This window comes from Schistocerca gregaria, chromosome 4 (assembly GCF_023897955.1).
Source record: "Schistocerca gregaria isolate iqSchGreg1 chromosome 4, iqSchGreg1.2, whole genome shotgun sequence".
NCBI classification, from domain to species: Eukaryota; Metazoa; Arthropoda; class Insecta; order Orthoptera; family Acrididae; genus Schistocerca; species Schistocerca gregaria.
The window spans coordinates 687,735,784-687,752,127 of NC_064923.1; the positions used below are offsets into that span (position 1 = coordinate 687,735,784).

General features: G+C 45.2%; 1 protein-coding gene across 1 annotated transcript in view; it reads left to right on the forward strand.

The window, feature by feature from the left end:
• LOC126267514 (hemicentin-2-like) overlaps positions 1-16,344 on the forward strand; it is a 794,065-nt gene that overhangs the window by 667,862 nt on the left and 109,859 nt on the right. The window contains exon 12 of the mRNA XM_049972813.1: positions 13,277-13,639. Coding sequence (XP_049828770.1) covers positions 13,277-13,639 — 363 coding nt within the window. The remainder of the gene's footprint in view (positions 1-13,276; positions 13,640-16,344) is intronic.

Genomic DNA, 16,344 nt, shown 5'->3' on the forward strand with positions numbered 1-16,344 from the left:
GTGCTCCCTAAGCTGCCGATCAATTGCTTCGAACGTCTTCCTGTCGGGACACCTTCGTTCTGGAAATCTGTCTCGATAGAAACGAACTGCGCCACGGCTATTGCCCCGTGCTAATCCATACATCAGATGAGCGGCTGCGAACTCCGCATTTGTAAACATTGCACTGACTGCAAAACCACGTTCGTGATGAACACTAACCTGTTGATGCTACGTACTGGTGTGCTTGATGCTAGTACCGTAGAGCAATAAGTCGCATGTCAACACAAGCACCGAAGTCAACATTACCTTCCTTCAATTGGGCCAACTGGCGGTGAATCGCGGAAGTACAGTACATACTGACGAAACTAAAATGAGCTCTAACATGGAAATTAAGCGTTTCCGGACACATGTCCACATAACATCTTTTCTTTATTTGTGTGTGAGGAATGTTTCCTGAAAGTTTGGCAACACCTTTTTGTAACACCCTTTATATACGGTTATTTTCACAACTTTATGAACTGTCCGTCCGATCATTGAAATGTTCGTTCTCTTTCTGTAGTCTTGGCAGTTGTCATACTATACCTTGGTTACAGAATGTACGAGGGTAATCCGTAAAGTAAGGTCTCCTATTTTTTATAACTACATAGACCTGTTTGTTTCTACAAGGGCTTACATCAGTTTACAGCTTGAACATTTAGCTATTTTCCCACCCATCATTTCTGTCGATGCATTTTTGTAGACGCTGTGACAGTTTTTGTATGCCCGTGTCATACCAACACGTCACCATGCTGTTCAGAAGGTTATGAACCTCTTCTTCCCCCTCGACGTCGGAGCTGAATCTCTGGGACCACAGTTAACGCTGACGGGTACTGTGAGACTCTGAAAAAACTCAAATGGGCAATTCAGAACCGGAGAAGAGGAATGTTGAGCAAGGGCGTTCACATTCTCCATGACAACACTCAACCACACGTCGCTCGGCAGACCGTCTCTCTCCTGCACCAGTTTCAGTGGAACTTAATCACCCACCCGCCCTTCAGTCCTGAATTGGCGCCAGTGACTATCACCTGTTCCCTAAGTTAAAAGAACATTTGGCTGGAATGCGATTCAGCTCCGACTACCACGTGAAAGAAGAGGTTAATAACTATCTGAACAGCATGGCGGCGACCTGGTATGACATGGGCATACAAAGAATGACACAGCGTCTCCAAAAATGCATCGACAGAAATGATGATTATGTCGAACAATCGCTAAATGTTCAATGTGTAAACTGATGTAAGCCACTGTAGAAATAAACAGGTCTATGTACTTATAAAATACAGACCTTACTTTTGGGATTACCCTCGTTAGTCATGTGTTAAGAATACGTTACCGTTGTAAGTAAATGTGATGAATAGTGAGAGCAGGCGATATATCACACTGACGTCTCACAGAAATAAAAACAACTAATAAACGCATCTGAACTACGGTACAACAAAGGACTTCAAGATTCAAAACTTCCAAAACGGAACGCATCTTCGAAAACTTTAAAAGCGTATGTTTCCACAGATTCTGAAACGGTTGCATTCATTTGTAGCAGCTTATGCCGCAAACTATTATGTTCAGTTTATGTGACAAACTATTATGTTCTCATCATTTCCTTGGAGGTGGTCACATTCACATTCCTACGAACACCGAAGCCGGGCAAAGTGACGTATCTCACTCATTCACCAGTCGTACAGATAACGTCCTATCATATGACACTAATACCGTGTATGGTACACCAGACGTGTTTTGCGGTAGAGGATTCGGTTGACTTGTCGCCTTGTCATCAAATGTTTGCGGTTCCCATCCGAAAGTCACTTACATTCGGGTACTAATATAGGAATTGTACAGAAGCAACTTTCGTTATAGGTTCCATCCTTACAACTCGCTGCTGCAAAAGGGCATTACATCACGACACAGACACAAATCTGAATACAGGTAAAAGCAAAAATTTTTTTTTAAAATAAGCGAAATAGAGTAAAATAGTACGAGGGAGCTTTGAACAGAGCTCGCTCGCTTTGCATTCCAACACCATGACCACTTAAACACTACGCCATGGCTTGTCAAGCTTGGACCGATCACTGTTCTTTTTTTTTCACAGTCCAGTACACCTTCTTCTTGTTTTCATGCTTAATCCAGTTTTTAACGGGCTATCCCCTGGGCTCTCTTACCACTAAATCTGATGAGGAGAATAAATCAGAATATCAAGGAAAGTATTGGGGAATGCCAGTTTGGATTCAGAAAGGGTAAGAAACGAGAGATGGTATCGGTCGTCTCAGGACGATAAAAGAAATACTTATAGAACGAGGATCTATATATTTGTTTTATTGACTAGAAGGAGGCTTTCGATAGAGTCAAGAGGAGAAGGCTACTGAAACTTTTAAATGATGTTCGTTGAGACTGGTTAGACAAAAGGTTAATATAGTAATAGTATTCAAAGCGAAACGTGACGGAATGAGGAATGAGGGCGCAGAAAAGATGAGCATGAGGGCAAGAATGCTTACTAACACCGAAGCTGTTCATCATTTAATGAGAAGAAGTGATAGGTAAGATTGCAGACAAAGCAAGAAGCATTGTAATTGAAGGACAAAGGAGCAAGACTATTAAGTATGTGGATGATCGAACGCTGCTAGCGGAATCAGAAAAGAAGCTACAGAAAATGTGGATGGGTACTGCTGAAGGAGCAAGTAGCAAGGACAAGGGTATCGTCGGTAGTGCCCCGAGGAAGTGTGAAGGGACTGCTATTATTCATTATATACATAAGTGATTTGTTGGACAGGGTGGGCAGGAATCTGCGGCTGTTGGCCGATGCTGCCATGGCGTAAGGTAATGTGTCGAATTTGGGTCCTGTAGGAGGATACGACTTAGATAAAATTTCTAGTTGGTATGATGAATGGCAATGAGCTCTAAATGTAGAAAAATGTAAGTTAACGCGGATGAGTAGGAAGATCAAACCTGTAATCTTTGGGTAGAGCGATAGTAGTGTCTTACCTCACACATCCTTCTCATTTAAGTATTTGGGCGTACCTTTGCAAAGCGATGTGAAATGAAATGAGCATGCGAAAGTTGTGGTAGGGAAGGCGAATGGTCGACTTCGGCTTGTGGGGATGACTCTAGGAAAGTTTATTCATCTGTAAAGGAGACCTCATATAGAACGCTAGTGACACCTATTCTTCAGTATTGCGAGAGTGTTTGGGATCAGTACCAGGTCGTATTAATGGAAAACATAGAAAAAATTCCGAGGCGGGATGATAGATTTGTTATTGATAGGTTCGAACGACATGCAAATATTACGGACATGGTTTGGGAACTGAAATGGGAATCTCTTGAGGGAAGCCGACTTTCTTTTCGAGGAACGCTATTGGCAAAATTTAGAGAATCACCATTTGAAGTTGGCTGCAGAACGATTTCACTGACGCCAACATGCATTGCGCGTAAGAACCACGAAGATAAGATATGAGAAATTAGTAGTCATACGGAACCATTTGGATGGTTTTAAATTGTCATTTTCCCACCCGTCTATTTCCCAGCGGAACAGGAAGTGAAATGAGTAGTAGTGGTACGGGGTACCCTCTGCCACTTGCCGTACGGTGGGAGCGGAGTCTCTATGCAGATGGAGACGTAAATACAGATTTAGATGAATGAAGATAAGTATAGGAGATGTAAAAGAGAAGAGAATAAGCAAGAAGGAAGCTCCACTTCACATACTCTTAGACGGAAAAAGACAGCACAAGTAAAATCTTTTCAGTACGTGGGAAGTTTAATGACATGAATATCTGTGGAAAGAGAGCATTTGAAAGGGTGGAGCAGTTACTAACGTCTACAAGAATTCCAATTGAGCTGAGGAAAGGATTTACTAAATGTTATGTTAGGAGTTTTGTGTTAAGCATCAGTGAATCGTGGACAGTTAAAAAGCAAGAAGAGAAATCATAAGAAATTTGTCTAATGTGTCTACGGAGTAAAATGCTTAAGGTGAAGTCGACAGAGTGAAGTGGACTGGCAGACTTAAGGATGTATAAGAAAATGGATGAAGAGAAATATTTTTGGAAGTGATCAGAGGGAGGAAAAAGAAAATTTGCTGAGAAGTATACTGCATTGAAAATATCAGCAGCATAGTAATACACTCCTGGAAATTGAAATAAGAACACCTTGAATTCATTGTCCCAGGAAGGGGAAACTTTATTGACACATTCCTGGGGTCAGATACATCACATGATCACACTGACAGAACCACAGGCACATAGACACAGGCAACAGAGCATGCACAATGTCGGCACTAGTACAGTGTATATCCACCTTTCGCAGCAATGCAGGCTGCTTTTCTCCCATGGAGACGATCGTAGAGATGCTGGATGTAGTCCTGTGGAACGGCTTGCCATGCCATTTCCACCTGGCGCCTCAGTTGGACCAGCGTTCGTGCTGGACGTGCAGACCGCGTGAGACGACGCTTCATCCAGTCCCAAACATGCTCAATGGGGGACAGATCCGGAGATCTTGCTGGCCAGTGTAGTTGACTTACACCTTCTAGAGCACGTTGGGTGGCACGGGATACATGCGGACGTGCATTGTCCTGTTGGAAGAGCAAGTTCCCCTGCCGGTCTAGGAATGGTAGAACGATGGGTTCGATGACGGTTTGGATGTACCATGCACTATTCAGTGTCTCCTCGACGATCACCAGAGGTGTACGGCCAGTGTAGGAGATCGCTCCCCACTCCATGATGCCGGGTGTTGGCCCTGTGTGCCTCGGTCGTATGCAGTCCTGATTGTGGCGCTCACCTGCACGGCGCCAAACACGCATACGACTATCATTGGCACAAAGGCATAAGCGACTCTCATCGCTGAAGACGACACGTCTCCATTCGTCCCTCCATTCACGCCTGTCGCGACACCACTGGAGGACAGCGGCACGATGTTGGGGCGTGAGCGGAAGACGGCCTAACGGTGTGCGGGACCGTAGCCCAGCTTCATGGAGACGGTTGCAAATGGTCCTCGCCGATACCCCATGAGCAACAGTGTACCTAATTTGCTGGGAGGTGGCGGTGCGGTCCCCTACGGCACTGCGTAGGATCCAACGGTCTTGGCGTGCATCCGTGCGTCGCTGCGGTCCGGTCCCAGGTCGACGGGCACGTGCACCTTCCGCCGACCACTGGCGACAACATCGATGTACTGTGGAGACCTCACGCCCCACGTGTTGAGCAATTCGGCGGTACGTCCACCCGGCCTCCCGCATGCCCACCATACGCCCTCGCTCAAAGTCCGTCAACTGCACATACGGTTCACGTCCATGCTGTCGCGGCATGCTACCAGTGTTAAAGACTGCGATGGAGCTCCGTATGGCACGGCAAACTGGCTGACACTGACGGCGGCGGTGCACAAATGCTGCGCAGCTAGCGACATTCGACGGCCAAGACCGCGGTTCCTGGTGTGTTCGCTGTGCCGTGCGTGTGATCATTGCTTGTACAGCCCTCTCGCAGTGTCCGGAGCAAGTATGGTGGGTCTGACACACCGGTGTCAATGTGTTCTTTTTTCCATTTCCAGGAGTGTATAGAGAACAAAGTGTGGAAGGAATTATAAGAGATACGATGGGAATTGAAATGATGGGAGTCATTTGAGTGGGACGAACTTACAAACACGAAAAAGCTTTTACACTTCGCAATGGACAGCTGCTACCTTAAATCTCTCTCAAACAGGTACAGCAAAAAAGAGGAAGTGAACCTGCAGTAGAATTTTCGATTCATTCTCTTTGATGGTAATATTCATGCAGTCGTGGATGCAAGGGGGGGGGGGGGGGACATGTCTGGCATTCATGACTCCCCCTTTCCAACAGAACAATTTACCGAATGTTGGTTCCCGAAGTAGGCACGCTGGTTTATTCTCCAATCGAGTCTGCTAACAATCCCATGTGTGCCACATAAACATCCAGCGGGCGGGAACACAAAGAGCAATGCTGTGTTTCCGCCACATCCACCACACAGCATTTGAAAGGGTGGAGCAGTTACTAACGTCTACAAGAATCCCAATTGAGCTGAAGAAAGGATTTACTAAATGTTATGTGTGGCAGCCCTCTGTGGGCCATACCACTACTACGGCCTTGCCAGAATGTCGTCTCACCGTTTAACGGCAGACATCTAAGCAATACAAATGACATGAATGTTATAACTAAGTGTGTGAAAAATGTCAAGAAATCCTAGACATTACAAGGGGTAACAAAGGATACCTACCAGTTGCTTGCGTCAGGGCTACGCCACGTCGCCTGGTGTGCGGTCTTAAGGCCTGTACAGGATATTCCAGCCAAAACAGGAATCAATTTACAAGTTGGCTGTTCCTGGTGTTAACAGACAGGAACCCGCTGGATATTGAGTAAAGCAATACAAAGAAAAGAAAATCCAGATAAGGAAACACGCTACAAATCTTACTTCTCGAATATGAACGGAAACAACTTAAAGAAACAGTGGTCCCCTGCCTTATATGCTTCCATAGCCGTAGTCTGCAAACGTGTGTCCACAGTCGTAGTGCTACGGGAAATAGCGATGTCGATGAATACATACTTGAATTCTATGTTCTGCGAATTAACATGTTGTCAGAGTTGAGAGAGTTTATAGTACCACACCTCAAACACTTCTTTTCTTTTCCTGCTTTTTAATATTCCATGATTTACTTCCAAACAATGCCTTGTTACAGGCGTACATTCTCAGAATTCTGTTCGTCAAATTAAGTCCTCTGTTTCGTACTAGCAAATTTCTCTTTGCGAGAGAGATCCTCTTGCCCTTTGGTAGTCTCCTTGCATACCACTTGCTTAGTCTGTCATGCTTTGTTGTCTTTCTACAGTATTAATATTTTATGCCTTCATGTACTCTGTTCTCCCCAGTTTTGCTGTTTAACGCTAATATTATTTCTTCTACTCATAATTACTTAAGCCTCTGAATAAGGTTGGATTCCATTAGATAATATTAAATACAGTTCTTGTTTCATTCATCCATAATATGTAGTAGAAAATATCATAAAACAAGAAAAAATAAAACGTGCTTACAAAATAGAATAGACATGATACTGTCCCTTCCACAGACTCTTAGTAAAGTGGTTCCGTTGGATGTGTATAGATCAATAACCCTTAAACAGATTTTCATTTGGGAGGGATCGACAAAACATGTAAATGTAGACCACACTTTAGAGCATACGATAATTCTTAACCTACTGTAGGTATGGGTCCTGAAAGGGAAAATAAGTATACAATAATTATTTACAGTGATCTTTTGTCTCACTGAAGATGGACAAAAGTCGGAGTGTACGTAGCAATCAAATTATTTTGTATTATATATAAGGGCTGTGCCGAAAGGAATAACCGATCGTGTGCGAAATGGAAACCACAGTGAGAATCTGATGAAACGTTGCACAGATGTGTTGGACAGTGACGCTACCATGCCTATCGATAGCATCACTTCGCTCGTCCCAGATCTGAGGGCGCAGTGATCACTTAAAGAGCCTAAGAATAGCATAGCCCGTTGAGTATGAGGTGCTGGTCAGAAGTTTTGCCTAATGTAATGCAGCCCACATCATATCAGATGTTTCAAGAAAGTCTGAAAAAATGTCATTCATTATGTAAATCATGTCATGCGATTCCTTCTTCATGACCAGACTTAGCCGCACTCTGCAGAGGTACTGAAGATGCTCCTGCAGCCTTTTCGGTAACAGGTGTTTGATCACCCTCAATACACTCTAAAATTGGCTTCCTCTGAATTTCATCTCCGTTCACGTGAACCTCTGGCTATGGAGACGTTTTGGTACAGACGACGAGCTGTAGACCAGCATATAGAACTGGTGAAAAGCACAAACGGCTGCATTCTATGACGAGGGTGCAATGCTACGACGTATGTCTAAGTCGGAGCGCTGACTATGGAGAGATGTAATTGGAAGGCCTCCCTAACTGGCGCAATCATAACAATATTTATTTTCACTGTGGTTTCCATTTGAAGACCGATCGAATTTTACTTTCCGGATAACCCTTGAACACAAATCTATTCAACTAAGAAATTCGTAAATAGAATACAACGAGATGGTGAGAAATTCTGCAGTTTCCTCTTAAATTGTTATTAGTTTTTACTGTTACAGACGTCGTTACAGCCCTGGACACCCTCCTGGTGGAAAACTAGTTACTTTTATATTTTCATTAAACTTATTTCTGGTACCCATTACGTAGTTCCGAGTTACGGTTTGAGAAATAAATACTATTTATGACAATTTTCACGAAGGAAAAAATTTATTGAAAAGCAGTAGTTTGTATACCTAGTAACTTCAGCTTGTATCTGCCGAATATTCTTGTCTTCACACCACAAATAAGCATCAAACGAGTGTCAGGACTGAAGACCACAGCAACAACTACTTCTCGACTCCGAAAACTTCCTCTTGGTTTACTGATCCACCGAAATACAAGTTCCAGTATAACACTATGGATAGAAAATAAGCAAATTAAGCTATTATCTTTACATTTGTAGCACCTAGATCTGACAGCATATGCATTTCAAATAAAGACATGATTTAGTCGAAACCTATACTTTCAGATCATTGTACTGTTAATTCTATTCAACAGGACCTTCTTCATTTTCACAAATAGCAGCGATGTCATCAGCGAATCTCATAACTGATATCTCTTCCAAAAATATTTTGATTCCACTCCTGAACGTTTGTTTCCATTACTGCTTTTGAAAGGTACAGTTAAGACTAAAGTGGGGCAAGGCACCTTTCTCGCCTTACGCTCAACTTCATCCAAGCAATTCTCCTTTGATCCTCCTTTGTTGTTGTTCCTTCCCGAGCACGAGACGCTCAGAACAGACTCAGGGCAAAATGCATTACAGTTAAACGTAAAACTTGAGACTATTATGTATGATGTAACGCTTGATATTCTGTGCAGTTTTTGTTTGAAAATGCACAATGACATACATTTAGTAAGGATTTGAATTTTTAAATAACGATTGTTTCTATTGTACACCTTTTCTCGTAAACTAATAAAGCAAGAAATCTACAATTTCACAGATTAAATCAGCATAATAGGCTAATAAAACATGTGGAACTGATTTTTGTTGAAGGTCATAGTTGCTTTTAAATTAATTTTTCAGTTCTGTGCTACTCATGACTGCTCTATTTTCCTAAAATTCTAAAGGAGAATTTTTCTCAGAGAAACTATAAGGGAAAAGTGCTGTACAGGATTATTCAGAAATTCTTAACAGTTACGCCAAATTCACGATGTTAGCTTTTGTAGCTGGTGAGAAGAGGTATATTAGAGCTCAAAAAAGTCAGTTTACGGAAATTCCCTATTTTAAGTTTTTATTTCAACTCTAATGACTAGCACTGTCGATATCCATAATCTTTATTCTCTTCCTCGTATTCGGGGAATAATATCTTCCCTACCTCCTACTTGTAGCCAATTTTTGCATTTTTTATTTTGCTGCCTGAGCTTTGTCCAGCCGCACTTTATCGAAGTTTCTAGTATCTTCCGTGTGAATGCACCTGGTCGGAAGCCTAGTCTCTACAGCCACTTAATCCTATCAGCATTTCCAATGCTGAACTCTACACACGCATCACATGCAACTGTGGACACAAATCCTCCTTTTGGACAACGCGTCCATATAAGGTGACTGTAGCTCTCATTTGTATTCTGTATTTGTCCGTGTACACATTTTTTCGGCTGTTCAGGATCGGCTAGATACCTGAAAGTAGGTTTTATAATACCTAAGACAGCATGTGATTAACCATTTTGTGGGTGTTTTGCTTTACGATGGCTTCTCCCATGAAGCTGAGCAAAATATGGACAGTGGCGCTTCAGAGTCGATGAGAAATTTCACGTACTAAGATCGATAGTTATATTTCATCTTTGATAAGGTTTATCTCTACTATCGCATGAAATCCAGACGACGCCCACTTTCCACGGTATTTACGCCGTTCTTTGACGTCCGACTCGTCAGTCGGCAAGACTCAGCACAACCTCCGAAGATGACCAACGTAGCTTTGGACGAAACGTCAGGGATAGAAGAGTTCCATGGACCACGGCCATACAACCCGGAAAAATTCTCGGCAGCTGAAACATCCGGTAGTGAAGGCCTTCGTTGTATGGCTTGCCATGTAATTCGTAAAGAACCAGTCTAATAAATTACACAATAAAAAAACTTCGAATTGTTTCGCAATTTTGCCTTACATCTGGCCTTAGGGAAAGTATGTAAGCGGATCAGAAACGAATAGAAATAACTCAAGCGAAGAGGCGGCCCTAAACGTCGAAATCCACTGACATACGCGACCATAACAAAGGGCAGGTTGTGCCACACTCCTCTGGAAATCTACCAGGGATCTGTCGAATCCATGTTGCTGTGCTGAGTTCCAAAACCAGATGCACCTCGTACAATATCCACTGTAAGCCAACCATTACCATGATCGAATGTGTCGTTAATATCAACGCTAAAATTAAGTCTACATCCAACAAATACACAAGGTCCATCGACAAGAGCAGTAGAGGCCACGGATTTAACTGGTATGCGGTTCTTCTTATCACCAGATGTTGTAGCGAACTCAATGTTCTCGATCGTTTTATACACTGTAGACCGCTTACGAATGTATCTCCTTCGTGAATACTCACATACTCACATACTCACATACACCTTTACCCTTAATCCAAATAAACACAGATTCATTTACAGACACTTTCCTCTTATTACGAGTATACAACACAAGTGCAGAGGGCGACATATGTGCGGATTTACCAAAGTCTTTATTAACACTTTCAATTAAGCGACGAAAGTTAAAGTTCTTATACATTGAGTTCCCTATGGGACTTAGTCTCTGAAATTTATAACTGACTCTCATGCAATAACTAAAAGGTGTATCAAAAAGATACATACGAGGGTCAGTCAAAAAGTAATGCCTCCTATTTTTTTTTCTACGTTTAATTGTCAGGAAATTTAAATGCAATTACATAGGTTGAGAAACCACAACATTGAGGATCATTTTGTCATTTTTCAATGTAATCTCCGCCCATCTCTACAGTTTTGGTCCATCTTTGAACAAGGGCATGTATCCCAGCACGGTAAAAATCACAGCTCTGCTCCCTATGCCATTGACGCACGGATGTTTTGACGGCCTCCTCATCTTCAAAATGAATCCCACGATGAGCTTCTTTTAGTGGCCCGAACAGATGGAAGTCTGATGGTGCCAGGTCAGGGCTGTATGGGGGATGAGGCAAAACTTCCCATCCAATTTTGACAATCTCGTCAGAGGTGTGACGACTGGTGTGTGGTCTTGCATTGTCATGCAAAAGAAGAACATCTGCCATTGATTTTGTTGGGCGAACTCGCTGAAGACGTGCTTAAGTTTTTTGAGGGTTGTGACGTATTGAACAGAATTTATTGTGCATCCCTGCTCCAAAAAATCAACCAGAATCACACCCTCTGTATCCCAGAAAACTGTTGCCATAACTTTCCCTGCCGATCGCACAGTTTTGAATTTTTTCTTCCTCGGCGAGCTTGTGTGACGCCACTCCATTGACTGCCTCTTTGATTCGGGTTCAAAAAAATGCACCCATGTTTCGTCCCCGGTCACAATTTTTTTCAGAAACTCATCTCCCTCCAAACGGAAGCGCTGCAAGTGTTGGGAGGCTATTGATTTCCTTGCCTCTTTATTCTGATCGGTTAACATTCTTGGAACCCACCGTGCACAAACTTTTGGGTACCCCAATTGTTTAATAATCGTGATCACACTGCCTTTACTAAGAAAAATAATGCGACACACTTCATCTGCAGTCACCCGGCGGTCACCACGAATGATGTCATCAACTTGCTGAATGTTGTGTGGAGTCACTGCACTCACCGGCCTGCCGCTCCGCTTTTCGTCAGTCAACGGTGTTTGCCCTTCAGCTTCCTTACAACGACGAACCCATCGACTAACAGTGCTGACATCCACTGTCACAACACCATACACCTTCTTCAGTCTTTCATGAATGCGTATGGGCGTTTCACCTTCTGCATTCAAGAATTCAATCACACAACGCTGTCTCAAAGGAACATCGATGTCGGCCATCATACAAACATCTGCTGTGCTGCCACCTGTTGACACAGAAAGTTACTACTGCAGTGGATTGAAGAAGAAGGTTTGAGGAATGGCGCCAAATTCAAATTTTTCACTTAACTTAATTTTTTTAAGTAGAAAAAAAATGGGAGGCATTACTTTTTGACCGACCCTCGTACATATTCGTAATCAGCGTGAAAACTAGTATAAAGTGAGATAGTTTGTTTATTGAATTTAATACTTTTCATCCGGACCGTTATGCCGTACGCGTGCAATAGGAGCTCTAGTAGCACGCGTACGTACGGCAGCAGGCGTCGCGCGGCAACCCGCCTAACGCGGACGCTCCTCTGGCACGCGTACGGGATAACGCTGCACTCGCGCGGAGACTAAGTCCCGTTCAAGGTCATGACGTCAGCGTTGTGTATATAAGCGAGCGAACGGCGCTAAGCGTCTCATTCGCGCTGCTGCTGCTGCACACGCAACTGCATTGAACGCCGCCAACATGCCACGAAGGAGATACATTCGTAAGCGGTATGCAGTGTATAAAACGATCGAGAACATTGAGTTCGCTACAACATCTGGTGATAAGAAGAACCGCATACCAGTTAAATCTGTTGCCTCTACTGCTCTTGTCGATGGACCTTGTGTATTTGTTGGATGTAGAGGTAATTTTGGCGTTGATATTAACGACACATTCGATCATGGTAATGGTTGGCTTACAGTGGCTATTGTACGAGGTGGGTCTGGTACTCCATCTGTACCAGGACTAGAAAGTTTTGTGGACAGAGACATAATTGCCTATCGTACTTATCATATGGCTGAACTTGCTAATAAAGACTTTGGTAAATCCGCATATATGTCGCCCTCTGCACTTGTGTTGTATACTCGTAATAAGAGGAAAGTGTCTGTAAATGAATCTGTGTTTATTTGGATTAAGGGTAAAGGTGTATGTGAGTATGTTAAATTTGTTGGTGACTGTACAGTGTATTTTCATAAATAAATTGATTTACAAGACCAATTGATCTGTAGCTTGCTACTCATCTTTCCGTATATCTCTCTTATATCTGCTAATTTCGAAAGACCCACAGATTGCACAGGTGTTCGTATAGAGTCTATCCGTCCTCGTGAAGTGTAACGTCAGTGCTGGACTTTACAGTTGTGTAGCCTTCGCAGAGTGCTGCCGAGCTCCCGTGAAGGGGTGACCCGAGTGTGTGGGTGGTGCCCGCAGAGCGCCCGCGCGCGCCGGCCGGCGTGCTGACGCCGGCGCTGGGGCTGGTGGTGGGCGTGCTGGCCGCCATGCTGGCGCTGGGCGGCGGCATCGCGCTGCTGATGCGCCTCTACTGCTCGCAGCGCCGCCCGCGGCCGCACGCGCCGCGCCGCAAGCGCGACGCCGACCTGGGCCTGGGCCTGGGCCTGGGGCTGGGGGGCGGCAGCAAGGCCGCCAGCCCCGTCGCGCCCGCCGCCTCCGCCGGCGCCGCCTCCGGGCCCTACAAGGGCTGCGGGAGCCCCTCCAGCAAGGGCACGCTCGCCACCGTCGACAGCGCCGACAGCGACGAGAAGAACCCGGACGTCATACCGCAGTCACAGAAGGGTAACTCCTTCACCGCTCTCCTGGCTCATCGCCTTCCACTCGATGAAATCCACGACTTCTTCACTGAAAACAGTACACACTGCGATGCTCAAAGGACTTTGCATCTCTACTTAAACGAGGCATTTTATTAAGAAGGTTTATATACACTCCTGGAAATTGAAATAAGAACACCGTGAATTCATTGTCCCAGGAAGGAGAAACTTTATTGACACATTCCTGGGGTCAGATACATCACATGATCACACTGACAGAACCACAGGCACATAGACACAGGCAACAGAGCATGCACAATGTCGGCACTAGTACAGTGTATATCCACCTTTCGCAGCAATGAAAGCTGCTATTCTCCCATGGAGACGATAGTAGAGGTGCTGGATGTAGTCCTGTGGAACGGCTTGCCATGCCATTTCCACCTGGCGCCTCAGTTGGACCAGCGTTCGTGCTGGACGTGCAGACCGCGTGAGACGACGCTTCATCCAGCCCCAAACATGCTCAATGGGGGACAGATCCGGAGATCTTGCAGGCCAGGGTAGTTGACTTACACCTTCTAGAGCACGTTGGGTGGCACGGGATACATACGGACGTGCATTGTCCTGTTGGAACAGCAAGTTCCCTTGCCGGTCTAGGAATGGTAGAACGATGGGTTCGATGACGGTTTGGATGTACCGTGCACTATTCAGTGTCCCCTCGACGATCACCAGAGGTGTACAGCCAGTGTAGGAGATCGCTCCCCACACCATGATGCCGGGTGTTGGCCCTGTGTGCCTCGGTCGAATGCAGTCCTGATTGTGGCGCTCGCCTGCACGGCGCCAAACACCATACGACCATCATTGGCACCAAGGCAGAAGCGACTCTCATCGCTGAAGACGACACGTCTCCATTCGTCCCTCCATTCACGCCCTTCGCGACACCACTGGAGGCGGGCTGCACGATGTTGGGGCGTGAGCGGAAGACGGCCTAACGGTGTGCGGGACCGTAGCCCAGCTTCATGGAGACGGTTGCGAATGGTCCTCGCCGATACCCCAGTAGCAACAGTGTACCTAATTTGCTGGGAAGTGGCGGTGCGGTCCCCTACGGCACTGCGTAGGATCCTACGTTCTTGGCGTACTGTGGAGACCTCACGCCCCACGTGTTGAGCAATTCGGCGGTACGTCCACCCGGACTCCCGCATGCCCACTATACGCCCTCGCTCAAAGTCCGTCAACTACACATACGGTTCACGTCCATGCTGTCGCGGCATGCTACCAGTGTTAAAGACTGCGATGGAGCTCCGTATGCCACGGCAAACTGGCTTACACTGACGGCGGCGGTGCACAAATGCAGCGCAGCTAGCGCCATTCGACGGCCAACACCGCGGTTCCCGGTGTGTGCGCTGTGCCGTGCGTGTGATCATTGCTTGTACAGCCCTCTCGCAGTGTCCGGAGCAAGTATGGTGGGTCTGACACACCGGTGTCAATGTGTTCTTTGTCCATTTCCAGGAGTGTAGGTAGCAGATTTTGATAGTTGTAGGTGTTAACGTCAGTATTAGTACGAGGCTCACCACAAAAATACAGTTTTCATTCTGCATGTGTGAAAGTTTTACAGTGTGTAGATACATCCTTCCCGCTTGTTTTCAAACTTAGTTCAACCTGCTCCCGTGAGTGGCGCCGTCACAGCATGTCTTCAAGTTGGCTGCTACACTTGACGTTCGTCAGAAGCAACGTGCTGTCACAGAATTCCTGTACTTTGAAAACGAGACAGAGCGAAACGTCCACAAGAGGTTGAAAAAGGTGTATGGAGTTACTGCTGTCGATCGCAGTACAGTTAGTCGGTGGGCGAGCAGGTTACCTGATGAAAGTGGGCACGGCAGTATTTAGGATTGTCCCTGCAGCGGCAGGTCGCGTGCTGCACACACTCCAGACAATGTGCAGAGAGTTAACGGATCGGTGACCGCTGGCAGACGCATCACAGTGACTATCACGCTACGTTAGGATAGGGGAAGGAAGTGCTTGGCGTTAAAAAAGTTTTGTGTCAGATGGCTTCCCAGGATGTTGACAGTGGCTCACAAAGAAAAAGAAAAATGGTATGCAGCGAAATTTTGGAACAGTACGAGAATTGTGGAGATGAATTTCTTGCAAAAAAATTGTTCAAATGGCTCTGAGCACTATGGGACTCAACATGTATGGTCATCAGTCCCCTAGAACGTAGAACTACTTAAGTCTAAGTAACCTAAGGACATCACACACACCCATGCCCGAGGCAGGATTCGAACCTTGGTCAATAAGAATGAACCTTACAAACTTATCACAGACCTTTACATTTCTTGGGAAGTACGATTAGCAACAACTTTTATTATCCCGAAATGTCTATAATCAATAATGACGTCTCTGGCGACAAAGATACGAATATTACTCTCAATGTATGCATGCACAAATCGCTCAAAATATCTCCAATGCGGAACTAAGCAACAAATACGTGCAGCAAAAAACGTGGATTACAAAAAATCCTCAGTTAATAGTCTCCTCCGGTGCTACTAGCGCGGTGACCTGAGGCTGAGACCTCTCACGTCGCGCGGCTTCTCTCCACCGCACGCTGCGTCCGACCACTTCCGACTCCTCTCAATGACTGTTCGCTCCCTTCTACTCGCGATAATAGTACCTCAGACTCGGAGTTTGTGTACGCACACCGCAGCAGAATCAATGGCCAACTTTCCAAAGAAATATTAA